Source organism: Anas acuta, chromosome 5 (assembly GCF_963932015.1).
Source record: "Anas acuta chromosome 5, bAnaAcu1.1, whole genome shotgun sequence".
NCBI classification, from domain to species: domain Eukaryota; kingdom Metazoa; phylum Chordata; class Aves; order Anseriformes; family Anatidae; genus Anas; species Anas acuta.
Genome location: NC_088983.1, coordinates 39,380,720 through 39,408,139, shown reverse-complemented (window position 1 = coordinate 39,408,139; position 27,420 = coordinate 39,380,720). Strand labels below are relative to the sequence as shown.

General features: G+C 34.9%; 1 protein-coding gene across 13 annotated transcripts in view; it reads left to right on the top strand.

Moving 5' to 3' along the window:
- Positions 1–27,420, top strand: part of RYR3 (ryanodine receptor 3) — a 222,397-nt gene that overhangs the window by 36,109 nt on the left and 158,868 nt on the right. For all 13 annotated transcript variants that reach the window (XM_068684285.1, XM_068684283.1, XM_068684279.1 and 10 more), the window contains exons 2-7: positions 5,667–5,786; positions 9,834–9,941; positions 17,852–17,923; positions 18,923–19,001; positions 23,867–23,979; positions 24,422–24,521. In XM_068684285.1, coding sequence (XP_068540386.1) covers positions 5,667–5,786; positions 9,834–9,941; positions 17,852–17,923; positions 18,923–19,001; positions 23,867–23,979; positions 24,422–24,521 — 592 coding nt within the window. The remainder of the gene's footprint in view (positions 1–5,666; positions 5,787–9,833; positions 9,942–17,851; positions 17,924–18,922; positions 19,002–23,866; positions 23,980–24,421; positions 24,522–27,420) is intronic.

The window sequence follows — 27,420 nt, the reverse complement described above, 5'->3', positions numbered from 1 at the left end:
CATGTAAAACAGGAGCTCCAATTTTTTATTTTTAATTTTTTTATTATAATCTGTTAAATAGCAATATACAGTTCTTAATGGAAAGTATATATTATAAAATAAAACTTCTCCATAGTTTTACAGTGTTCTTTCAACCACGCCACTTTTTCATTGAAGTTAGTGGTTCATGTGCAAGTACTTGCACGTTTATGTGTAGCTGTAAGTAAAATACAAGCAAAATATGCATGCTTCTTTCAGGGACAGCTTTGCTCTTCAACCCGTAGATTGTAGTAAGCAGCTGATTGTGTCTACTGGAGTTTTCAGTGTCATGTCAATTTTATCAGTTCATTTTCTGTACTGCGTATAGTAGAGAATAGAGATTAAATCAGGTAGATGTTGCATCGTTTGTTAGCAAGGTAAATATAGGAAGTCATTTTCCAGCAAAATGTGCACATTTTATATGTAAATGTGCCTTTGTATATTTAATGTATTGATGGCTTTGTGATTCTTAATATGACTTAATAAGAAGCATACAGAAGTTTACTGTTGAACACAATTTCTATACAGACTTAAGTCTAAATGATTATAATTCTTAATCCTGGGATGTATATGCAACAGATGAAGAAACAATTATTTTAGCTGTTGAGATTTCTTTATTCTCAAATCCTGACTTGAAAAACCGTTGAACTAAGCTGAAACAAGGTCATGCCTAGAATGTATTGTTTCACCTTGATTCCTGAATCACTTTGCAGGAATTTAAGTCATTGATTAAGTAAAATCGATATTGTATAAGTTTTGGCTTACGATGGCAGTGGTAAATTTATTTAACTGTTTAAAACAATTTAAGTTTACCATTATTATGAAATCTGAGGAGGAAAGATAACTTGAAGAATAAGCCTAAATACTGTCTGATAATGAATGGTTGAGCTGTAGTTCATTAAAAAAACTTTAATTAGGTGGATTTCATGCTTCTTAATGTTTTGCTGCTGCACAGTTTTCAATTGAAGAAATTGTTTAATGTTAGACATACTTTTGCAAGGAAGCAAAGTTCTGTCTTGGTAAGAATTTCCATCTTCAAAGCAGAAGATACGGAATTGACTGACTGTCATTCAGAAGTACGTTTCTTTCTCAGATATAATAACTCAACCTATGCAGATGTTACTGTGTAGTACAAAATCAGATTCCATCTTCAGCTCTGACCAAAGCGAATAAAAATTTATGGTTTCAGTACAAACATTAAAAAAAAGAAAAAGAGAGAGAGAGAGAAAACATCTCCAAAGCTTTTTTCTTTTTGTAAAATTCCCATATTTGCATAAATAGATGAATAATATGTGACAGAACTGTGACACAGCTAGATGAAACTCAGTAGATCCTGCAGAATTTCAGGCTACCTGAAATGTATTTTAGTAATATCAGTATGTTTGTATATATAAATATTCTTAGAATTGGTCTTTTTTTTAGCTGAAGGTTTCAGTTGTCCTACATGGACAACATTTTGGACTCGATGATCTTGAGGTCTCTTCCAACCTAGAAATTCTGTAAATTCTGTGATACATGACTTTGCTAAAGGACTGATTCATGAAACTTAACCTGGAGAAAGGAGGAATTTTGATTTTCTCTTCATTAAAAAAAAAAAAAAAAAAGTTAATAATTGCTATTCATCTTTATTCCTAAATAGATATTGATTATAGTAGTACACAATCTATCTCAAGGTTAACTTGAGATCAATAATTATTGATGCTACTGGTGGAAAACAGTTATTGCTGCTCTACACTTAGAATGTGTGTAGCTTTTGAGGAACAATAGGGATGATCATTTTTTGAGCAATGCCTAGTGGTATGCAAATTTATTATTTATAAATACTTGGTAAATCGTGGCAATATTTTGGTCAACCTGAAATTATGCCTCCTTCCTCCCCCATGACTCCCATTTGTTTACTGAAACACCTCTAGTGAGGTGGTGAGGTGTTGTACAATTGCTTACAGAGGTGCTTTCCAGTCTATCAATCAATATGCTCTAAAAGTGTGTTGTTATTTAAAAAAAGTAATAATAATACATAAAATAATAAATGGAAGTCTGAGCTTTTAGATGAGAGAGGTAACGTTAAAAAGACAAACACAAATTTAGCCCTTTCCTCTATTTTTGGTCAGTGTATAAATTTTCTTGACAAACTGGATCTCAAGGAAGTTGTATGGGGTTTGTTTTGCTTTTGCTTTGCTTTACTTTTGGTTATCTTTGAGATTTTGCTGTGTATAATTTAATATCACATCACTAGTGATGACATTTTGATCACTTTGGGCCCCTCGCTACAAGAAGGACATCGAGGTGCTTGAGCGGGTCCAAAGAAGGGCGACGAAGCTGGTGAGGGGCCTGGAGAGCAAGTCCTATGAGGAGCGGCTGAAGGAGCTGGGCTTGTTCAGCCTAGAGAAGAGGAGGCTCAGGGGTGACCTTATTGCTCTGTATAAGTACATTAAAGGAGGCTGTAGCGAGGTGGGGGTTGGCCTGTTCTCCCATGTGCCTGGTGACAGGACGAGGGGGAATGGGCTAAAGTTACGCCAGGGGAGTTTTAGGTTAGATGTTAGGAAGAACTTCTTTACTGAAAGGGTTGTTAGGCACTGGAATGGGCTGCCCAGGGAGGTGGTGGAGTCACCATCCCTGGAAGTCTTCAAAAGACGTTTAGATGTAGAGCTTAGGGATATGGTTTAGTGGGGACTGTTAGTCTTAGGTCAGAGGTTGGACTCGATGATCTTGAGGTCTCTTCCAACCTAGAAATTCTGTGATTCTGTGATTCTGTAATTCTGTGACATGAGCCTCTGCATCTCATTGGGTTTGCAGGCTTAATCGTTTTCATACTGAAAAAGGTATATTGAAATAAATATATTAAATTCTTTGTAAGTGAAGTAAAGGTCAAGGTTAAATGGTTGTGGCACCATGTGTATTTAAAAATAAGGGGAAGAAGAAAATGAGTTTACCAGGAAAAAAAATTTAGAGTACCAGAATTTGAGAGAAATCTCAAGAAGGTGGTGCAGTTTCATTAAAGGATGAAAACTCCAGCATTGATTCCTTTTTAACGTCTACAGGCCAGAAAAGCAATTTCAGACCTCAACTAGAACAATCTTACATCAGTAAGATTGAATCATCTTAACAGCAAGTCATTGTCTTACTTATAGATTATATAGATTCCACCAGTTCCTTATGTTCAGTTCACCTGTGCCTGAGTAATAAACTCTTGAAAACTCTAAAACTGGCTGAAATTGCCATCTGTATTGAAGTTGTTCATCCTGTGTAGTGTTACTTTTATTAAACAATGAATTTGCAAGTGAAAGGGGACATTGGGAATCTAAGGGAATAATGTAAAACATTGATGTTGAATGTTGCATATGATCCTCCAGATATTATCAGTATTTTAGTATTATGGCATTTAATGATCAGTAAGGACTTTGTGAAGCCAGTGTAAATTCTAAAAATTGTTATTTTTTTGCATTCTAGAAAATTAAAATATCAATTTCATTTTGCTAGAAACTTTTGGCATTTTTATGTGCATGTATTTAAAAAGAAAATAGTATATTTTAGTTAAGTATTTTAATTAACTTTTTATCTGTGTTGTCTGAAGGCATCATTTTATTTATTAGAAAACTGTGAATTTCAGTAGATACCGTGTATATGCCTGTGTGGCATACTTGATGAATACTTGATGTGGTGAATACTTGAATGTGGTGGTAGGGAGAATAAATACAATTGCAGCTATATGTAAGTAATTTAATGTAATACACTAATAAGTGAAAACTAGGGGACAGTCTCAATTACATTCTAAATCTCAGTATTTATAAATTCATGTTTTAGTATTTTATTCTTTTCAAGTATCTGAAATATGTATGTTCAAAGGAACCAGATGATGAAAAATGATCTATCCTTTTATCTTATACCTTGTTCTCATTTCTCCCCCCAGTAGATATGCTTCTGATTCCAAGTGTTAAAAATTCGTGAACAAAGGAAAGTAGTAATAAGTGCTTAAGTTTACTGTGTATATTTTCCAGCTCATTATACAGATGTTTAAAAACCAGAAAGGTTTTTTACTAATAAGTTTGAAATATGAGAATTTCAGAGAACATTTTACAGAAATTGAACAGGAACCTATACAGCAGGGGAAAAAATAATAATAATAAAAAAATGTTCAGCATTAATTAGGTAATTTGTTTTACATCCTGCTTCACTATAGATCTTTTATTTTTATGTATATATATATATAAATATATATAAAATTTATGAATTCACATATTGTACTGTTAAAAATGCTAGATAAGGAAACACTGTCTGTAACTGATGATTGGTTAGTTTTAAATATGATAGCTATCCATGGTAGTAGTAGTAAGTAGGCAGTAAATACCACCTAAAAGAAAGTCACGTAACTTTCTCACACTTGGGAAACCACACAAGTGAAAAAAGCACCTCTGAATTCCCATTTTAAAGGATACTTCACTTAATTCCTTTGGTGAAAGGAAGGGTTCCTTCTGTCCCTTCCAGCTTTTGTTTCAAGTGTCAGTAGCTGTGCTCCTGTCATACTATTTGAGTTGCATAATGGACTGGAAAAAGAAGTGCTGATTTTAGAACATAATTGTTTGAGTGATCTCTTAGTTCAGTACAGGCGGCTGTTGTGTATCTGCTTTGACAATAATAATTGACACCAGTGTAGCATAGCTGGGTGGGACACTAACATATCATGTTGCTCTTTATCAGCTTCCACCCCCTTAAAAACTCCTAAGGCAGTGTGTTCTGGTGAACAGCTAAATACCTTTATAAAAATAAGTTCTTCTACTTGCTAGTCTACAAGTGGTGTTATGCTTGATTAGTGGGCAAGTAGTGGAAATTTAAATGATTTTTACGCAGTGTACACCTAAGACACAGTTGAACACTAAAAATAATCTGGTTTAGCATGCTTATGTCAAGTTTAGTATCACATGTTAAGAGGTGGATAAGGGCTTGGCACTTTATAAGTAAGTGTCTCTGGCACTGCATTATGTAACAATTTGTAAAAGAACTTTCAGTATAATTAGGATAACTAAACAATAAAACAGTTTTGCCTCACTGTTCCACAGTTGTCTTGTTTTGGAATATGTCTTCTGAGGAGCAACTTCTTATAACTTATTCAAACAGTCACTTGGAAAAAAGGCTCTTGGATCTTTGGTTGTAGAAAGTTTCAAAATTAAATGAGACTAAAAATTAAGGTTATGCATCAGAGGGCTTACATTGGAGGCATACTGCACTAACAAAAGAAATTAAATGATGTGTAGACTACTGTTGCTTGCAAGATCAGAGTAATAAATTTTTACTCTAAAAACTAATCCTGTTTTATAGAGTATCACTGAGTGATACTTTATAGCACACTTCCATTTTTTTATGACACTGTAGCTAGTCACTGCTAAGGTTACTGAGGAACACAGCACTTGTCAAAGTCCTGAAGATGATATGTATTGTGTGTCACTTTGACGCAGTCTTGAATACAAATCCATGCACGTTGGTAAACATACACGTCAGCATAATCTATGTATGTGTACATGATAACAATTATAGGAATATAAGAAATGTCCTTTTCAGCAGATTCCAGTGTTCCATTTTTTTAGCACTATAGTGTGTTTATTCAACTTCTGATTATTTACTTTTCTTTCTTCTACTTTGCTTTGTGACAGGATGACGAAGTAGTACTTCAGTGTGTTGCCAGCGTTCACAAAGAACAAAGGAAGTTTTGCTTGGCAGCTGAGGGACTTGGGAATCGCCTGTGCTTTTTGGAACCAACATCAGAAGCTAAAGTAAGAAGTAGATGCTCTCAGCTGGTGTAATCGGTCAATGAATGTTAACCTACTTACTATTGTGAATACATTTAATTGTGGTTTCTTTAATGTGGTGCTAGATGTGCTTTTTCTGTGCTTCTCCTTCTGTGACTGCAATACGAGATTTTGTAAAGGTTCTAAATATACTTTGAGGCATACTTGTCTCAAAGTCAAAAGCCACTACTCTTTAACTTAACTCTGTACCTGAAATGCTTCATATTTTCAAGATTAAGTCTCCAGACTGTTAATAAGATATAAGTTCACTTAAAAGCTTCTTCCTATCACTGCTGAAGTTTCAAATATCTTGATGTGCAGGACTGATACTTCCAGAAGTACTGTCACCTGTTAGTTACTGACATTAAGTGTTGCTTCTAACCGGGTTGATTAAGCAGAAAGTTGGGAGTTCTGAGGTCAGGATTATTAAATATTCAAAAGTTTTAAAGATAAGTATCAAAAGGAAGAAAATAAGCTAGAGAGTTATGAAGAAAAAAATAGGAAGATGAGCTTGACAGGAGAAAGGAGAAATGAAACTTGAGACTTGTACTAAAGCAGAATGTTAAGAATGAAGGCAAATGCAGGACCTACTCCCTCTCTTCTATTTTCTCCATGCATCCTTTTCTTTTTCTTTATTTTTGTGTCTTTATTTCTGTTCTGTTCTTCCTTATCATTTACTTCTCCTCCTGATTTTTAGCAGGATCGCTGTATCTTTCCTATTGAAATATTACTGTATGGTCCTATTTTTAGTCTAGATATTATGACCGTGTTAAATCTACAGTGTTTGTTTATGCATTATGAGAGGCTCTTGTTCATCTCAAACATGAAAAGTCGTGCTACTTTTAAATCTGCATTAAATTGCATTCTAAGAGCAATGATAATTTATCTCCTGTATGCTTTAAAAATCCCGATAATCCTTTCACATGCTTAAGTTAAAGAATTTAGTTTTCACGTATGTGTTTTCAACTATTGTCTTAACATTTTTCAATAATGATTAGGAATTGTTTATTAATTGACAGCGTAACTACAGTGTAGAATATCTATTACTGATGATCTCAATCTGTAAGATAGTGTTTTTCCTCATCCTAGTCTAAAGAAAGGAGGAACGGTATATGTGACTGTAGAATTTTGTAGAACGTACTTTACTTTTCATGACTTAGCAGCAGATACAACTACAGAAGATTCTGAAATTAAAATTAAGTTAATGAAGTTAAAATTAAGAGGTTTAGAAAACATGTAATGTGATAATTTTAAAAAAGCTTACCAGGGAGGTTTCTGAACTGCTAGTTACACCTGAGAACAATTAAGAATTTTGGAAAGTCATTTAAATATCTAAGTCTGTTTTAAAAATAAGTAGAAAGTTGATACAAATGTTTAGAGAGTATGATACGTACAAACAACTCTTAGCAATAACGTTTCCTTTCATCAACATTTAGACAAAATTTTGTTTATGAAATAACAAAACTAAAATGACACACATCCAGTGGACTAAAAATTGTTATTGAATGTGTTTCTGATCAAATCCTTCAGGGTTCTGTTTTCACTGCCATGCTATTATTTTTCTCCATTAAGACAATTTAAATTTGCATACATGTTTTTTTTCTGATGATGGAAACATTGGGGAACTGGCAATTCATGAAGTCATGTCACACACAGGAAGGTCTGCAGTACTTTATGTTTTAACAGAAAGTAGAGGCATATTTCAGTGCTACAGCATAGAATGTAAAAACTGAATAAGTAAATATGCTTACAGAATGAGGAACTATTCTTGTCAGCTGTAAGGAACATGAAGGTCACGGTGGATGTCATGCAGTCATGAGTTTCCTGAGTGATGCCATGCTCAGGGGGATCTAATATAGTCTTTAGAGGTATCATGAAAAGAAACATGGCAGGAGATGGGAAGATATACTATCTCTTTAAATCTGTGGGTATTGATTTATTACTTCTGCAGCAGTGTTGCTGGAATAGAGTCCAGTCGTGACATTCAAATTGGTAGGAATGTTAATAAAATGTCTCCAGGAAGTGCAGTGAGAGTCATGATAGTACTTGGAGGAGGATACAGTATGTTCAGATTAAAAAAGGAAATGTGGACACTGCCCATAAGTATCTAAAATGGGAACATGGATAATAGATGTCTGTTTATTTTAGAAAGCAGAAGTATAATAAGATCCTAAGACTGGAAGTGGGAACCTAGTCCAAATCAGATGATAAGAATTCATTCTTAAAATGAATATCCTCCCTGTTAAAACAGTACTGTTTACCTGAGGTAGATTATTCATCCATGAAATTGGTTTATAAAGCTAGATAGCATCTACGTATTAAGAAGAAATTGCATTAAATGAGATCCAAGGCATGTTAATCACACTGATATCTTCTACTAAATTCTCTACTACAGCTGACAACTTTACCATAGCCAAAATCTATTTTAAGCATGTGTGACTGTTTCTTCACTTACTAACTTTGGCCAAATATTGTTAAAACAAGAAGAGAGATGCTTTTCCATTCAAGTAATTTCTGGAAGAGAGAACAAGATAGGAAAAAATAAATAAATAAAAACCACCACAAAACTCAGTATGTCTGTTAATTTTGGAATAAAGAGGTGTAATTTCATGATTTTTATCTGAGCTGTATGTAATCAGATGATAAAAGTAGCTGAAAGGGAGGGGATACAAGGAAAAGGAAAGATAATGTCTTTGAAATATTTGTAGAAACATAGAGGGGAAAAAAAAAAAAAAAAAAGGAAGGTTGTATGATAGGCTGACCATGAGCTGTTCTGGTAATTTGTGTGGTGAAGGGATTCAATGCTGAAGGGATTCAAGATTACCAAATACTTCTTAAAACGTTTTTATAATTCCATAAACAACTTTCATGTTATTTCTTTACAATTTATTAGTAAAAATGGATGTATACAGATGCAGGTAATGAATATTAAAGAAAAAAAAAAAAGAAACAAAGCACAGTAGAGATGAATGATGATGAATATTACAGTTTAAGTTTTTCCTATGGGAATTACTGAAATTATGAACTACTTAATAAGAAATTATTTGTGTACAAAAGATGAGGGAACTCATATATGTAACAATTATGTAAATAAAATCTATGCAATTTCAATCTCAAGTCTTTGACTTAAAATTCTTTTCCAAAATGTATTTGAAAACACTGTCAAAAAGAAAAAATGAAGAGATCAAAAGTTAGGAATTCCAATACTGCTCTTAATTGTTTATTAGCTTGCTACAGAGTGTTCAGAAAGTTTAGCATTTCATTGTTCCAGTGTTCAACCATGCTCACAGTAAAGTTCTTTTCTCATGTTTAAATAGAATTTCTTGTACTTCAATTCATGTTAATTCTTTTTGTCTTTTCACTGGCAGCACTGAGGATTTGATTCTTTTTTGTACTGTCCTGTCAGGTGTTTATGTATATTGATAAGATTCCCCTGAGACTTTTTTTCTTGTATACATATCTTTTATTGGATGCATTAGTGTTAACAGATTGAAAATAACGCTGTTCTCTTTGAAGTGAATGTAAGTTTCATGTTTCAAAAGCAGCAGTCATTATTGATCCAATAATTGAGGAGAGGGTCCCTAAAATAGCTTGTATTATTATATCAGAAGATTTTGAATCTTTGACATTTAGTGGCAGCTATAAATATATTCAGTTTCAACTTTATACATCAAATAAGATCATATGCCTTCTCTTCTGTTTTGTCAGCGATGTTAGAGAACAAATAAAATGTTCATGATGTAATTCTAAAAGACAGGAAAGCAATAGTATGTGGAGAGAATTTTTCCACTTTTGAACCTGGAGGTGATTTATTTTTACTGTGAGCAGTAGAGTTATAGCAAATATAAAGTTACTGCAATTACAAATTATGAAGAATGTTTTTGTGTTATTTTGATACAATAAGATAGCTCAAAAAAAAAAATTGTTGCATTATATATAGATTTTAAAATTAAAACACGTGTTCTAACACTTTTCATCCTGTTTAATCTAATCTGCTCCTCTGTTCTTATGCTGTTTAATTTAATTTTACAGTATGTTCCTCCGGACCTTTGCATCTGTAATTTTGTACTTGAACAGTCCCTGTCTGTCAGAGCCCTTCAAGAAATGCTGGCCAACACAGGGGATAATGCTGGTGAAGGGGTAAGTAAATTAACATCAAAGAATGTTAAATTTCTAATTATGGATTTTTTTTTCTCATTACTTCTATTGCTTCAGAATTTTCTGGGTGAGGGGACTTGTGTGGTAGCAGATTCTTTATTTTTTCTGTTTTCTTGGGATGTTAGTGCTCCATAACCATAATTAAATTATTTTTTTTATAGCATTGAGGAGCAGGTGAAGTTAATGTATTGAACTATTTACAAAAAAAAAAATAGAAACATGATTCTCAGAGATCATTTATTATCATCAGTTCAAACCTGGCAACTGAAAAATGAACAAAAGAACCCTTGGACTGGGTGACTTTTATGAACCTGTTGAGAGTGTAAGAAGTTTTTTTTGAATCATAAATAATTCCCATAAAAGCATTATTGTATTACAGTGTTATTTATTAATGAGGAAAGCAAAATAATGTCATCATGATGTAAATAATGCTACCTCATGTCACTGAATTAAGGAAGTATTTCACATATATTTATTTGACTTATCCTTATATGAAATTAACAACTGTGATTTAAGTTCTATCAATAAAAAAGTGACAAATTTAAATGTTTGATCAGTTCAGATATAAAAATACATTTATTTATTTATTTATTTTGTAGATGAACAAAACGTAAATTGTTTCGTTGTAATTTTTAGTTACTTAACCCGTGGTAAGAAGCAAGAACTAATGAATAGAAATAGTTATTTAATAATTATCTACCTTAGGTTTCTTAATTTTTTACTTTATTTTTTACAAGCCTACTTACTATAATGCTTACAGAATAGTGTATGGTGACTTTTGCAGTATAGTCAAATGTTGTAACTGTGCTTGCATTTCTCATTACTAACCCTTCAACTGCATTATCACTTCAAATCTAAAACATCCTAACGTTTGTAATACCCTAATAAAGAGAACTTCCACACTGATTAGCATGTCCCCTCAAAATAAGTGTACTTAATTATATGTTATTTATTATTGATAAGGATATATAAGGTATGTATCTTTCATAGAACTTCTAAGATGTTTGTTTGTCAGAAGGGAATTATAAAATATTAAGCTTAATTCAAATCATAGATGCAGGTTTTTTTCAGTATTTTGAATGATCTGCATGCCCACCTGAATAATTTGCTATTTGTTCTCCTACCCATGAGAGAAACATACCTCCTATTGTGAGAAACAATCTGCAGCCAATAACATGGGCTCAGGCAAGGATCTCAGTGAAGCAGCATTTTTATTCGTGATTGCAATGGCAGGTGTCCTGCAAGAGGAGTGCACAGCAAAAGTTTATCATAACCTTATATCCCCACTACCCAATGCTTGATTCCTCACCTGTTTCCTCATTGGCTGAGTACTACAGTTTCACAACCTACTTGGTGCTTGTTACTATACCATGTATGTACAATTTTATTGGACCAACCTTTAATTTCTCCTTTTCCTCTCATGACTAGAGGGCATGTGATTTTCCTGTTTTTCTTAGCTATCCTCCTTTGGGACAGTGAGACCTTCCACTGTCCCCTTCTCTACATAACGTACTCTCCAATGTTATGCCATTGTTATGTCTGCACAATCACTTTTGAATATGCAAAGTTAGTGGAGTTTTCCACTGCAAAAACAGAACTTCAATTCTCACACTATCTACACACTGCTACTTCTGGAATTTTATAGATGTTACACTTGCTGTTGCATCTGTGAATTGCTTATAAGTAGGTAATTTAGGCAAATTGTCTAGTTATGTATATTTAGGTAGAGCTTGCATGCCTCTGAAAGGAAATGAAATGTGGCCTGTGCTCTCCACTCAGTTTGTCACTGCTCTATTTTTATTCATGGGTAGAAGTTTTAGGATTTTAAAATAAAAAGTGGGATCACATTTATTTTCTCCTATTCTGTGAACAACTGAAATTTGGAAAAAAAAAATGGAAATGCCAATTCTTAATGTATGGGGTGAAGTATTATTAAAGAATGAATATTAAATAAGATTTTACAATGTTTATTTCTTATGACAGGTTCTGCAATCATCGCTTTCTGACTCTGTGAAAGCCGTGAAATTTGTGTCAATAAAATTCTGCATTTCACTCAGTTAGGGTTAAATATGATAGTAGTCATATAAACGTCTCTTAAAGTTGACTAAAATTGTTTTGAAATTTTGCAGGCAACTTCAGTGCATTGATGTTTATTGTACCTCTCAGATTTCTGTTGCCTGAACAGATTATATCAGATCAGCTTGTTGCTATCTTCTAGAATTCTGTGCTTTAATTGATTTCCCAACATAGTCCAAAAGACTGCGTGGGAGATTTAATTTGATTTCCTTGACTAGTTGTGAAGAATATAGTCCATCCTTCTCTATTCTTTCTAACTTACCTTTATTTTCTTAACATAATGTTGAATTTAATTTTTATTCTCTTGTGAACAGAGCATGAAAATACTCTATGTCTTTATTTATTTTATGAGACTAGATGGCAACTAATTATTATGCAAATAATCTGCCAAGCTAGATAGTCTGTAACATTTTACTTTATGAGGAATCAGAAAACTCATATTCTCTTCAAGTTGTAATTTTTGTTGTTGTTCTTGCATACAGAATAAAGACTGTGTCATTATAGCTAGAAGGTAAAATGGAAGTCTGAGGAAGAAACAAAAAAAAAAACGCACAAGTGATCTTAGTGTAATCTTAGGAAATGTGCTTAAATATAACATCTCATTTTTTGTTGTTTTTGAATAGAAATTTATGCTGAATTTATTTCATGATGAGATTTATTTTTTTTTTGATTTCTTACTGAAATTCATGTACTGTGCATGCAGTATGTGGAAATGATGAGAATTTTATAATTCAAGGTAATAGACTGTAAATGGCTCCTAGAAGAGAGAACCAAAAAGGTGTTTTATTTACTTGAAGGTGATTTTCTTTTGAATGTCATAACTGTTCGTACAGAAGTGGTATGTTCAGTGTGTAGGAAGGATAAAAACTTAGTTGTTGAAAAAATATATTTTTCAAAAAGTGCTAAGTAAAAGTGGTCAAATATATAATTTAAATAAAAAAGTATATATCACATGAAATCTAACAATTTTCCTAAGCTTTATATCATCCCAATGAAACCGTCTAACACTAATGATAGAACATTCATTTTAAAATTAATTAATTAATTAATTAATTGCTGCAAGCATCCAAGGTGAGCTGTGGAGTCCTATCTTTCTGAAGGAGTGAGTTTCATTTTGCTTCTCAAGTATATAAAATTATAAAGATTTTTAGAATGCTTCTGGATTAAAACCCATGATTTCATGCAGATCAGTAAATATTCAATAACTCTAAACTGTTGTTTTTTTTTCTTATCTGAATAAAAGGTTGCTATTTAAGAATGATTGACCAGAAAACTTGAAACTTTGCAGTTTTATCAGTTTTATGCTTTCATGATTTTTATAATGTTATCCTTAGTATCTGCCTTTCATGCTGTTAAGTCTTCTTTGTTTGTTTGTTTGTTTGTTTTGTTTTTCCTATCTGTAAGTTTGTTTCTATTGTACTTTATGTGTGGAACTCAAATCAGTTCAATTAGGAGGTGTATTGGAGGTGGCAGGTCTTGTAGCCAGAAGGCATGTAAACTGTAGATTCATATAGAAATGCATGTATACACACAGAGCGAACATTTCTACTGCCTGTTTTACACTATTTTAATTCTCTAAGTTAGGCACAATTCAGAAGACTAAAATCATGAGCCGCATTTTGTATTATAGTCAGTGGATGGTGGTATTGTGAGGGATTTTATACATTGTGAACTTCTGCGTAGTATACATCATGGAATAATGTGATGTAAACTAAACTTTCAATAGATACATTACTCATGAAGGCAGATAATGAGCTATGCATATTATTCAGAACAAGTACCCCTCCAAAGAACATATGCCAGGAAGAAGTCTGATCTTGTTCCTGTACCACAATTTTTATAGAAATGCTGTTTTACCAGTGCAGTAGAAATTTCAAGTAAGCCGAAAGGTGGTGCCCTCCATGGGCTGTGTTGCTGGTGTCAGAATAATAAACTAGTAATCACAATGGGAGGAAAACAGTCTGTGAGTGCCTTCCAAGCTTTGGGTTTCTGAAGCCAGTGTTGTATAAATGTTGTAGAAGAAGCATCCCCTTTTCTCCCATTAACACACAGGTTAGAAAGACACAAAGAACACTAATTATAAGCTACTAGTTCTACTTTCAAACGCCCTGATCAGTCAAATGTCCCATAAATTAATTTATTTATGTGAAGATTAGGTCAGTAATTTATGGAAAATCTAAAATACTCAGTGGGGAGAAATATAAATGAGATTAATGTACAGTTTATATTAAAAATCCAGTAATTCAGTGTGCTTAATTCATGTCACACTATCAGTCATTCTTACAGAGGAAAGATCAATACCATAATATCGGCTCATTAGCTCCACAAATTCTAAAAAGAAATTTTCATATTAGTTGTGAGAATTGTTGCAGATTTTTATACATTTAATACTCAAAACATAATCTTTAATGATCGTAGTCCAGTAGGCTTCATCAGGTGTGTTGTTTCAAAAAGTGATATTGATTTAGTCACTTTCAGGACTCCTCAGCAATATCACAATCCTTAGTTTTTCCAAAATATTCACCCCAAAAATTAGCAAAAATATTTAATTTACTAACTAGTAATATATGAGTATTTACAAATAAAATAGAAAATGTGGTCTGTTGTACAATGTTTCTTTCAAAACAACTTTGCCCTCTATTGCTTTTGAAACTGGGTACAGTCCGTTGGGAAAATTGTAATAGAAACACAGAACTACATATAAATACCAAGGATGAAATAAAAGATGAAAGCTTAAACAATAATGCAAAAAACTTCCTTTCTATGAGAAGGATTTGTTACATTTGGTGGAGGTGAACTCCAGCTTCTGTCAATAAGCTGTTGCAAAAATGGAAAGATTATTTTTTAAGTTACAATTAACTGATACTGTTTTGAGATATATTATCATAAATACCAGTCAAGTTAAATATTTTGTATTATAAGGCACTATCTTTAGCACAGGGAAAGCAAATTGATATGGTAATAAGCAATTTCTAAAACAGATCTCAGAGAAAAGCTATTTCTGAATGAATAATACAATTTGCTGTCAGGTCATAATTTAGGGAATGTAGGGAAAAATGACAGCATGTAATGTAGGAATTAATATCTTAAAATGTTAATTTGTGTTCTGTTTTCAATGCAAAGGCATTACTGAGAATAAAGGTTGGCCTCTTATGATTGCTAAACTTTTTTTGGTTCCACCAGTTTATCATTGCATTGAAAGGTTTGCTTTCCATATTAAATTTAGTTTGGAATAAAGTTTTGCTTTTAGTTTCAGATTTTCTGGAGAAAAAAACATAGCTTTTTTGATTTATTTATATATTTATTTTTGAGTTAGCCTTACAAGTGATTCATTTAAAAGCTTTCAGTAAAAAATAGCATGAGACATTTTATTTCCTTAACTTAGTATGTGTATATTTGTTACAAATTGATGAGAAATTTTTCTCTAACAACCTACTTGTAATTACAGTTTTGCTGTTATTAATTTCTGATCAGGCTTCTGTAATGGCATCGCAAACTATTCTGTGTTCTCTGAATGACCAGAAGTAACTATTGTATATTTAGCTCCATTTTTTTCCCCAGCAATCTAACATTTTCTGTGAGAGTCCACAAATTATTATCCAGGAGTCCAGATTTTTTAGTTTGCTGCAAGATATACTAAGAATTTTTATATAATTATATGGTTCATACAGTGAAACAGAATACGTACTTTACCATATAATTCTGAGAAATCTCTCAATTAACTGCATAAAATTATATAAGATTGTATTAGCTATTAACAGCTTTAAATTTAAGTTTCATGATGACCAGGTCACAAATCCTCATTTCTTAACATCTTTGTGATTAGCTAAAAAAAAGAAGAGAGAAAAAAAAAGAGTAGACATGAGATTTTCTTTATTTTATTGCAGTTGTAATAGAAGACCTGTGCTGAACTGCTTCTTGATTTTTATTGCTTCTGTTTGGACAAATAGCATTTCAGCTTTATTCCTTTGAATTAGTATTAAATATTCTATAAGTTGAGCTAAAGATTATAATGGTTTCTTCAGCCTGATATTTTCTAAGTTAGGGTTCTGTAGAACACGAGTTGAATACAGCTTGCAATACTAATTAATAATTTAACTAATGTCTTCTCTACAGAATGCAAAATCATTTGTCTACACATGTATAAACATTGTTTGAGTTCCAGAAACTACCTTTAATTATATTGGTCCCCTTTACATGAATAGAACTGACTTTTTAAAAGCAGTCCTTTTTAACATGTAACATACTAGAGGCAATTTAATGTTCTGTAGTTATATTTTGTTGAATCATCTTTCATATTTAATGATTACATAAATAGACATGAAACAAAAACAGTAAATGATTTTCTAATTAAAAATAGAAATAAAAATTCTATGTGTATGTGTGAGCAGTACCTAGAAATCATGTGAGACATTAAACATTCTTAAATCAGTACTTTCTAACTTGCTATCCAGAATCCTGATGTTTGGCCTTTCCTTATTACTCAGGACTTAGCTCATACAAATGTTATGATCTGGACTGAGAGATGAAAAATGAAATATAATGTTGGCCACCATAGTAGTATTAGTATTAACATTAGTCTTTGGTTGTGCAAAATTTAGAGATCACATTCTTAAAGTCATACTTCACACAATTTGAGATTGAAGATCTAAAAAAAAAAATCTTAGTTTCAGTGGAAAACACCACAATAAATCAGTAAACTAATCTTTTGGTCATATTTTATTGAAATTTGAATTGGCTTCTTACTTATAAATAATTAGCAGATAAGATGTAGTAAAAGGTTGAGGGAGGCAGACTTGAAAGCCTATAAAGCTTGATGTCTGTTTTTCAGTAGGTAACTTTAAGATTCTTTCCTTGGAATTTATTTTCTTCTGTCATTGAGAAAGTCTCAGAAGATGTGTATTAAATTCTCTGACTAAAGGAATCATATGGGAAATCCAGTTTTGCCCTCTCTGATTTGTCATAAATTTCCACATTTGAATCACAGAATCATCAGGGTTGGAAGAGACCTCCAAGATCACTGAGTCCAACCTCCAACCTAACACTAAACCATATCACTAAGCTATAAATCTAAACATATTTTAAAGACATCCAGGGATGGTGACTCAACCACTTCCCTGGGCAGCCTATTCCAATGTCTGACAACCCTAAGAAAGTAAAGAAGTTCTTCCTAATATCCAACCTAAACATCCCCTAGCGCAGCTTTAGCCCATTCCCCCTCATCCTGTCACCAGGCACATGGGAAAATAGACCAACTCCCACCTCGCTACAGCCTCCTTTAAGGTACCTGTAGAGTGCGAAAGCTAATAATCATGCTTGGTTGACATCATGGATGCAGTTGCTGTAATGAATCTAATAAATGCTTTCACTAATCCTAGCAAGTAGATGTCCTTTGTATATACTTAAACTACTTTGGGCAGTAGGTACGTTTTTCTCCTTTCAAATTGCAATATGTTTGTGTGTACATATACTTATTTTTTATGTTTTTTAATGCCTCCGAGAAGTTTATAAAAAAGGTAGGTATTACCTTGTTTCATTTCAAATGTTTTTTAAAAATGTTGTTTTTATTTAATTGTGACAAAAATTAGGCCACAATAACAGTCTGTGGCCAAGATAATTTATTTTATTGACAGATATTTAGGTGTTGCTGTTGCTACTTCATTATTATGATTTTTGTCCAGCATATGTATTTGATAATTCACTTGAATATTGTTACTTAATACTTAAACTGTAATAACTCTTCATGTTGTTATATAAATCTGACTGTAGTGTATACAGTGCACTGGAGTTGTGACCTTTTCTGTCATGTTCTGTAGGCAGCTCAAGGTGGTCACAGAACCCTGCTATATGGTCATGCTATACTACTTCGACATTCGTTCAGTGAAATGGTAAGCGAAAGAGCACTTGCACAGTAATCAGTAGCACAGAACTCATAAGTAAATGTTTTTAAAATCAAAATAAATATACAAATTCAGAAGAACTGTTCTTTATAAATCCTTTTCTACACTAGACTAAAAAAAAAAATAGTTTATGGTTTCTCAGTGCCATGGAAGTGGTCCTTACATTTTAAATTCAGATTGTTCATATCTATTTCACTAAGAAATTTAGCTGGAAACCTCCTTTATCAATTAATTTTGTCCTTCAGGAATCCTTTTCAATGATCATTCTGTTAGCAAGTTGCTGCTATTACAAATGAATTTGTCATGATATGTGTTGATTTTCCATCATATTTCACAAGATCAGTTGTTCCTTTTAGATTAGCATAGTTGCCAAAGCCTGCGTCCAAAATAGTGCTAGCTTGTATAAATGTTGTTTCGCTGTGTTGTACAACTGGAAATTTTTAACTGTTTTGGATCACCGACTTATACTGCCCATTCAAGTATAACTAATAGAGGTTGAACAAGTTAGAGGTGAAGAAAGTGTCCTCCCTCGTTTTTCTTGTACTAGAAGACTCCACATTAGTCTTTAATCTCTGTTATTTATGTTTATGAACCATAAAAATTGTGATTGCCTTGACTTACCAGAGTTGTTGGTATTATTACTGCCCTTTGGTATGCTTGATATGTTCTCACGCTGCAAACTTATTACAGCAAGGCTATAATAAGATGTTTGCCTGTTCCTATCTCATAAACTCTGTGAAACTTTGAAAGGAAAGAGTTCTATTGCACAACACAAATATGTGCAAATTGAAAAAGGATTTGGATGTTTTAAAGAAGTCAGTGAAAGCTTATTTACAAATAATACCATGCTTAACTTCTTTAATTAAAAAAAAAAAAAAAAAGCACAGGATGATAGTAAGATGGGGTAATGTGAATGTAGTATTAATTTGGTATGTGTGTTAATTTTTGCATTGATTTTTGTTTTCAATAACTCCACTGTTTTTGCAGTATTTGACTTGTTTAACGTCATCAAGATCCCAGACAGATAAACTTGCATTTGATGTGGGACTGCGAGAAAATGCAGCAGGTATGGCAAGTTATTTTTGAAGGAAAACATCTCATATATATGCTTTTAGAAGAGGCATTGTAATTAATGTTACTGTAAGCTTGTGAATGTAATGTTTATGTGTAAATTAGAAATAACTGAAAGTAAATGATGACTGTCAGTAATGATAACTGGTCGGTATTTATGTCTTTCAGTAAATTAACTGAACTGACTTTGCATAAGAATGTAAAAGTATCTTTGCAATTAAACTGATTTACCACAACTGCAATAACACTAGTGGTAACACTAGTGGTAAGTTGAAGTAAAAATTTCTGTTGAATAAAATAAATTTTATGTGTTTGTTTGCTAATTGCATAGTTGGACACTTTTAATAGCATTAGTGTATGAGAGAGTTATATTTCAGTTTATTCACAATAAACATTCTAACCATGCAACAAATAAGTTTATAAATAAGTTTTATATGGAGAAAAGCAGAAAAGGTGCAATAAGCACATTGCTAAAACAGCTGAATAAAAATAAAAGTATAAAACCAAAATAATAGCTTGCATTAGTTTTCAATAGAATGAAAGAGATGCAACACAAATGAGAAATTATGAGAAGGTTTTAAAATCTAATCAGTTGATTGCAAGGAGTACTGTCAGTAACATTGATGCTGACAGAAATACTGTAAAAAGAATTGAGCTTCCCTGAAATCACATATAAATAATAAGGCACCACTGGGTTAGGGTTAAATGAATTTAATGTTAAATTAATTTAAAATCAACTCAATTGTGAAGAGTCACAAATAGGTTTAGGTGCTTCTGTATATGTAGCATTAAGAATTGCTGAATGGTGGGTCTTTAACTGAAGAGAAGTGACCCTGTAGTACCTGTTGAAAGACAAATACTGTGCAGAAGAAATCCAAGTACCTGTATACATAACTCAGTAATGTGAAGATTCAAATGAAGAAATGACAGTTCCATTAATATTAACCTGGCATTTATTATTTTTTCATTATTTGAAAATAAACTAAAATAAAAATAAATTAATTGGAGATGGAGAGGCACTGTCATGTAGATGTTAAAATACTTGTGGACCATTATTGGTCCACAAGGAGACGGATGAGGAGTTCTACAGGCAGCTGACAGAAGTTGCGAAATCGTCAGCGCTTGTACTCGTGGGGGACTTCAACTTCCCTGACATATCCTGGAAGCACAACACAGCCCAGAGGAAGCAGTCTAGGAGGTTTCTGGAGAAAGTGGAAGATAGCTTCCTGACGCAGCTGATTAGTGAACCTACCAGGGGTGGTGCCCTGCTAGACCTTCTCTTCACAAACAGAGAAGGACTGGTGGAGGATGTGATTGTCGGGAACAGTCTTGGGCAGAGTGACCACGAAATGGTGGAGTTCACTATTCTTGGCGGGGCCAGGAAGGGAACCAGTAAAACCACTGTATTGGACTTTCGGAGGGCTGACTTTGGGCTGCTCAGGACACTAGTTGGTGGAGTCCCATGGGAGGCGGTTCTGAAGGGCAGAGGGGTCCAGGAAGGCTGGGCGCTCTTTAAGAGGCAAATCCTAATGGTACAGGAGCGGTCTATTCCCATGCGCCCAAAGATGAGCCAGCGGGGAAGAAGACCAGCCTGGCTCAACAGAGAATTGTGGCTTGAGCTTAGGAGAAAAAAGAGGGTTTATAATCTTTGGAAAATTGGGCAGGCCACTAAGGAGGACTATAAGGATGTAGCGAGGCTGTGCAGGGACAAGATTAGGAAGGCCAAAGCTCGTCTGGAGCTCAATCTGGCTACTGCCGTTAAAGATAATAAAAAATGCTTTTATAAATACATCAACACAAAAAGGAGGACTAGGGAGAATCTCCATCCTTTACTGGATGCAGGGGGAAACTTAGTTACAAGAGATGAGGAAAAGGCGGAGGTGCTCAATGCCTTCTTTGCCTCAGTCTTTAGCGGCAAAACCGGTTGCTCTCTGGATACCCAGTACCCAGAACTGGTGGAAGGGGACGGGGAGCAGGATGTGACCCTCACCATCCACGAAGAACTGGTTGGTGACCTGCTACGGCACTTGGATGTCCACAAATCGATGGGGCCGGATGGGATCCACCCAAGGGTACTGAGAGAACTGGCAGATGAGCTGGCCAAGCCCCTATCCATCATTTATCAGCAGTCCTGGCTATCGGGGGAGGTCCCAGCTGACTGGCGGCTAGCAAATGTGACGCCCATCTACAAGAAGGGCCGGAGGGCAGACCCGGGGAACTACAGGCCGGTCAGTTTGACCTCAGTACCAGGGAAGCTCATGGAGCAGATCCTCTTGGGAGTCATCATGCGGCACTTGAAGGGCAAGCAGGCGATCAGGCCCAGCCAGCATGGATTTATGGAAGGCAGGTCCTGCTTGACGAACCTGATCTCCTTCTACGACAAAGTGACGCACTGGGTGGACGAGGGAAAGGCTGTGGATGTGGTCTACCTTGACTTCAGCAAGGCTTTTGACACCGTCTCCCACAGCATTCTCCTCAAGAAACTGGCTGCTCTTGGCTTGGACTGGCGCACGCTTCGTTGGGTTAGAAACTGGCTGGATAGCCGGGCCCAAAGAGTTGTGGTGAATGGAGCCAAGTCCAGTTGGAGGCCAGTCACTAGTGGCGTCCCCCAGGGCTCGGTGCTGGGGCCGGTCCTCTTTAACATCTTCATCAATGATCTGGATGACGGCATTGAGTGCACCCTCAGTAAGTTTGCAGATGACACCAAGCTAGGTGCGTGTGTCGATCTGCTCGAGGGTAGGAAGGCTCTGCAGGAGGATCTGGATAGGCTGCACCGATGGGCTGAGGTCAACTGTATGAAGTTCAACAAGGCCAAGTGCCGGGTCCTGCACCTGGGGCGCAATAACCCCAAGCAGAACTACAGGCTGGGAGAGGAATGGTTGGAGAGCTGCCAGGCAGAGAAGGACCTGGGAGTGATGGTGGACAGTCGGCTGAATATGAGCCAGCAGTGTGCTCTGGTGGCCAAGAAGGCCAACGGCATCCTGGCTTGTATCAGAAACACTGTGACCAGCAGGGCTAGGGAGGTGATCGTCCCCCTGTACTCGGCTCTGGTGAGGCCGCACCTCGAGTACTGTGTTCAGTTTTGGGCCCCTCGCTACAAGAAGGACATCGAGGTGCTTGAGCGGGTCCAGAGAAGGGCGACGAAGCTGGTGAGGGGCCTGGAGAGCAAGTCCTACGAGGAGCGGCTGAAGGAGCTGGGCTTGTTCAGCCTAGAGAAGAGGAGGCTCAGGGGAGACCTTATTGCTCTGTATAAGTACATTAAAGGAGGCTGTAGCGAGGTGGGGGTTGGCCTGTTCTCCCATGTGCCTGGTGACAGGACGAGGGGGAATGGGCTAAAGTTACGCCAGGGGAGTTTTAGGTTAGATGTTAGGAAGAATTTCTTTACTGAAAGGGTTGTGAGGCATTGGAACGGGCTGCCCAGGGAGGTGGTGGAGTCACCATCCCTGGAAGTCTTCAAAAGACGTTTAGATGTAGAGCTTAGGGATATGGTTTAGTGGGGACTGTTAGTTTTAGGTCAGAGGTTGGACTCGATGATCTTGAGGTCTCTTCCAACCTAGAAAATTCTGTGATTCTGTGATTATCTTTGAAACGTCCTTCCCAGGTGACATTATTTATATGTTTTGTTACCCCCATTACCTGACCTGTTTTGAATAAGTTAAGTTTCTCTTTCTGTAGTAGCCATACAGAAGATGGTTTCGGGCAGGTATTTTGGGCCCATTACTTGATTATATCTTTGGATGCTGCCTTAGATGGAGACTATTTTCTTTAAGCATGTTGATAAGAGGAATCTGTGTTCTCTCGCTCTGAAAATAGTTCCAGTGAAACCCATCTTCATAATTCCACTGTTGTTTTTTTTTTTTTTTCTTTTGTTGTTTTGTTTTTTGTTTTGTTTTTTTTCAAAGTTATTGTGCATGTGTCTGCTTGTGCCCATGAAGTTTTGAATGTGTGCCTGTAGTTGTCAGATACCTTTATTGGTAATGAGATGGAACTTTTGTTTATTATTCTTTATAACTAATTTCATAATCTTCAAAGTTTATTTTAAGAAGGTTTTACATGAAATTTACAAGTTGATTAAATAGCTTTTTGCACTTTGTATTATGTTACCAACTTTGCCTTTGTTTAATTTTCTCCCACTTTGCATTACCCTTTAAGAAAGCTGTATTCAACTTTTTGCATCAGGGTCTTAACACTGAGATGTGTGAAATTGTGGAACAAATTAGGTAATCTTCCCAGAATTGGTGTGTGTGTGTGTGTTGTGTGTGTGTGCATATGCAAAAAAAAAATCTGGAATCTTATATTTAATGTATAATGTATAATTGTAACTGTTTAGACTTGGCTATTGTGTAATTATATTGCTTGTAGTGCTAATGGAACTGCTTCCAGAACTGATGGTTGTAGTGAAGCAATATTGCAAAGTTACAGAGTATTTGTTTCAATTCTGCAACGTAATTGTAGCATAGAGTGGAAGCAATACAGGAGATTTTGAATGCAAATACGAACATTAAGCAAAAGAAGACAGAAAAGGTGAGAGTTAAGACCAAGGTACTGCACAGCAATTTACTGGCTGTGAGAGAACTGAAGTAGGGATTTTCTTTTGTTTTGTAAGTGGTTAGTAGCTTAACAAAACATGCAACAGGAAATATCAGTTTCGGTGATTGCAAAGATCTGTTACCAGAAAGTTTCAAGAAAAAAGGGAAAATATGAATGCATTGAAAAAGGGAATGAGGTGGCTTTATAAAGTGAATGTCTTACAAGACACAATTCTTTATTATGTTATGTCAGTGTTGTACAAAAATATCCTTACATTTCTTGGGAATTGTCTGTTTTATATAATCTTGATAAGATATCTCTGTCTTTTAGGTGAAGCATGCTGGTGGACAATACACCCTGCATCTAAACAAAGGTCAGAAGGAGAAAAAGTTCGAATAGGTGATGATCTTATCCTGGTCAGTGTGTCCTCTGAAAGATACCTGGTAGGTTTCTTTATTTAGCAAGTGAACCATATGGTGGGAAAATACAAACTGCTGGGGCAAGGTGTTGGGATTCTTCAAGTGAATTATTTTCTGATATAGAAAAATGATGCCTAGATTTAATGCATTTATTTTTTTCTCAGCTTTCTTTCCCATAGAGCAAGATTGTTTGCATGCTTTTATCCTTCTGTAGTCTGCATCTTGGGAAGTTTGTATTTCTGTTAACTGTGGAAGATGTCTAAGCTGCAGCTGTAGTGTGCTGATAAGGTTTTAGAAAAGAGATCATTTTAAAACAGTTGCTAGTAATTTTTAAAGAATGTATGTATTTCTACTTTATTATGTATTTCTACTTTATTATGTATTTCTGTTTGGTTGGGAAAGGAATATATTCAATATTTTTTAAGCACAGATTTCACTGTTTCCTGTTACTGTCTTCTTGTTTTAGCATCTTTCCATGTCAAATGGAAGTATTCAGGTGGATGCCTCCTTTATGCAGACGCTTTGGAATGTACATCCTACATGCTCAGGAAGCAATATTACAGAAGGTTTGGTGGTTTATTTATTTAGATGTTTATGTAGTTTTAGATGACTTTGCAACATTTTTCATAAAGACCGAATGAAAAAAGCACTTTAGAACATCAACCTGAAGAGCTTGTTAAAGTGCAGAAAATGAGCATAGGAGAGAAAAGTAATGGAAAGGAGAATGGGGAAATACAAATACTTCAGCTGAATTAACTGAAGAAAAGCTAAATAAATTAGGTAACTCTGCATTTACAAAGCATAAAAAGCTGCATGAAAAATTAGGACAAGAGATCAACTGATGAATTCATAGACTTCAGTTTAATACTGGGGAGTAGGGTCTACAGAATAACTAAAGCCAGTAAACTAAGATTTTGTAGATGATTTTCAAATACCATGTATCATGAGAAAAGATAAGAAAGATAAGGTACATGCAAAATGGAAAACAAGTTTCCCATAGTTCCTATTTCAAATTTCTCATTGTGTTTTTTAAAGATACCTCCTCAATATCCTTTCTGGATCTTACAGCCATGCTTCCTCGTGTCTTTCTCTAATAGTCACTGAAAATGAGCTCTCTAAATACGTCCCCTTAATCAGCTGTAAATCCCACACCACATGGGCAAGATTATTCTCTAGGTGCTTGGCTGCATTTCTCAATAATGTTTGAAAAACATCACCTTATTCTGTCTGAGAAACACCTTGTTCTGTAATGAAAAGCTCATTCAGTCAATGTTACTCTTTATTTCAGTGCCATGCTCTGTCGCTAAGACAGACTGGTGCAAACTTGCAGAAAAGTCATCCAAGTCTGAATATTCTCAGGGAGTTTATAATACTAAGTAACATAGAGAATAATGGATTTTTAGCAAAACTAGATCAAAATATTATGCACAGCATAAGACATAGAAAAAAACAGTACTTTTTTAAAAATATTATTTCTAACTTTTAACCATAAGAAAATATGTGAAGCATTCCTAAGAGATTCCTGAAGTAACAGGGCAAAGTAAAGGATCAATTCTGAAGGTCATTAAAACAGTTTCTGAAAGAAACCAATATATAAGTTCAACCAAGCACAATTTGGAAGTAAATAAAATAAAAAATGAAAAGATAAAAATGAATAGTTAGTTTTCGAGAAATAAAACATTAACAGTGATACGAAAGGCCCAAACATCATTTCTACCAAATCTGGTTTAAAAAGTCAAAATGACTCCTACACTATCTTCTTACTTTTGCATGCACACTGTAAATTTGAAATACTGGCATTTTCCATCCAGATAGTCTAAGGACTAGCACAGAAAAATTGTTTGAGGTTATGATATGCTGTATACTCTAAGGGCAGAGGAGCCAGTGTAGCTTTAAATTGCAGAAATCATATTAGTGACATGATGATAACAGACACTGTATTTTACCTCTGCTGTTCTCTGTTCAAACTATCAGCTTTCCACATTCATGAATGGTAAATGTCTAAGTCAGGTTCATTCTGTATCACTTGACATTGGATTTTATTTCCTTAGGTTGTAAGGCATTGCACAGAATGCCACAGTATACCTGTGTATAGGCCTATAAAAAGTTTGTCTTAGTGTTTGTAGGTTTTCGTTTTAAGAGCATATGTGACATGGATTTGGCTTGTAATACCTAGCTTTCCACTGTGAGAAGTGTACTATGCTGAATCCATATATTTATAAATGGTCATCTGGTCCCTTGCCACCATGGATCATAAATAGTACAGAGGTTAAAAATAAAAATAAAAATAAAAACTTGTAATGGAAGACAAACATAATGTGCTTCACAGAGAGATCATGGAAGATCAGTGGCATATTTCAAATCTTTGTAATAGTAGGGATTTGTCAGCGAAACTTTGTAAGCGTGTACATAATCACAGAATGGTTGAGGTTGGAGGGGACCTCTGGAGACCATCTAATCCAATCCATACTCAAGCAGGGCCACCTTAAAGCAGCTTGTCCAGGCCCTTGTCCAGGTATCTTCTGAGTATCTCCAAAGATGGAGATTCCACAACCTCTCTGGACAACCTGTGTGCGTGCTCAGTCACCCACACAGTGATAAAATGTTTCCTGATGGATTCTCCTGTATTTCAGTTTGTGCCCATTGCCTCTTGTCCCAACACTGTCATCTTTACACTGGCTCTGTCACCTTTATACCACTGGCTCAGTCATCTTTACACTCGGCGCAGGTATTTATATACATTGATGAGATCCCGTGAGCCTTTTCTTCTCCAGGTCAAGCAGGCCAAGCTATCTCAGCCTTATCTTCTTAGGAGAGATGCTTCAGTCTCTTAATCATCTTGATGGCCCTTTGTGCTGGACTTGGAACCCAAGTACCTAGTACCTAGTACCGTGTAGCCCAGTGGCTGTTGGTCATATAATCCAAACTCACATAAATCAAAAAAAAAAAGGTATAGAGTGGGGTGAGGTAGGTTTTCTTTGTGTCATTTTCTTCCCAACTTTTTATGTTAGCTGTATATATACTTCTCAGAATGACCTAAATGAAGGGTGATTGTATCTTAGACTTAGCAGCCTAGCTCAGCTTGAATAGATAGACTTTAAGAAAGTGGAATTTTCCTTGAGCTGCAAGTCACGTAACAGACTTCTTGTGATTTTTGAAATACTTTTGATGGAACATAGATATCAGAGAAGCATAGTTCTTCATGTTCTTTCTTTACTTTGACCCTTGTATTAATTGGCAACAGGATAATTGCCAGTTACCATTTTTCTAATTTACAAATTTCTGTTGAATTGACATCACAACATAAAAGTTTCATTCTACCCTTCCTCCTTTAAATATTTGTTCTTTTAAAGGGCATTAATTTCACTTAGAAGGTCAGAACAGTTTGGACTTGGGTCTGATGAATCATTCTCCTCCTACATCATTATTTTTCTTTTTTTCTCTGAGGCAAAGTGCCTCATTTTG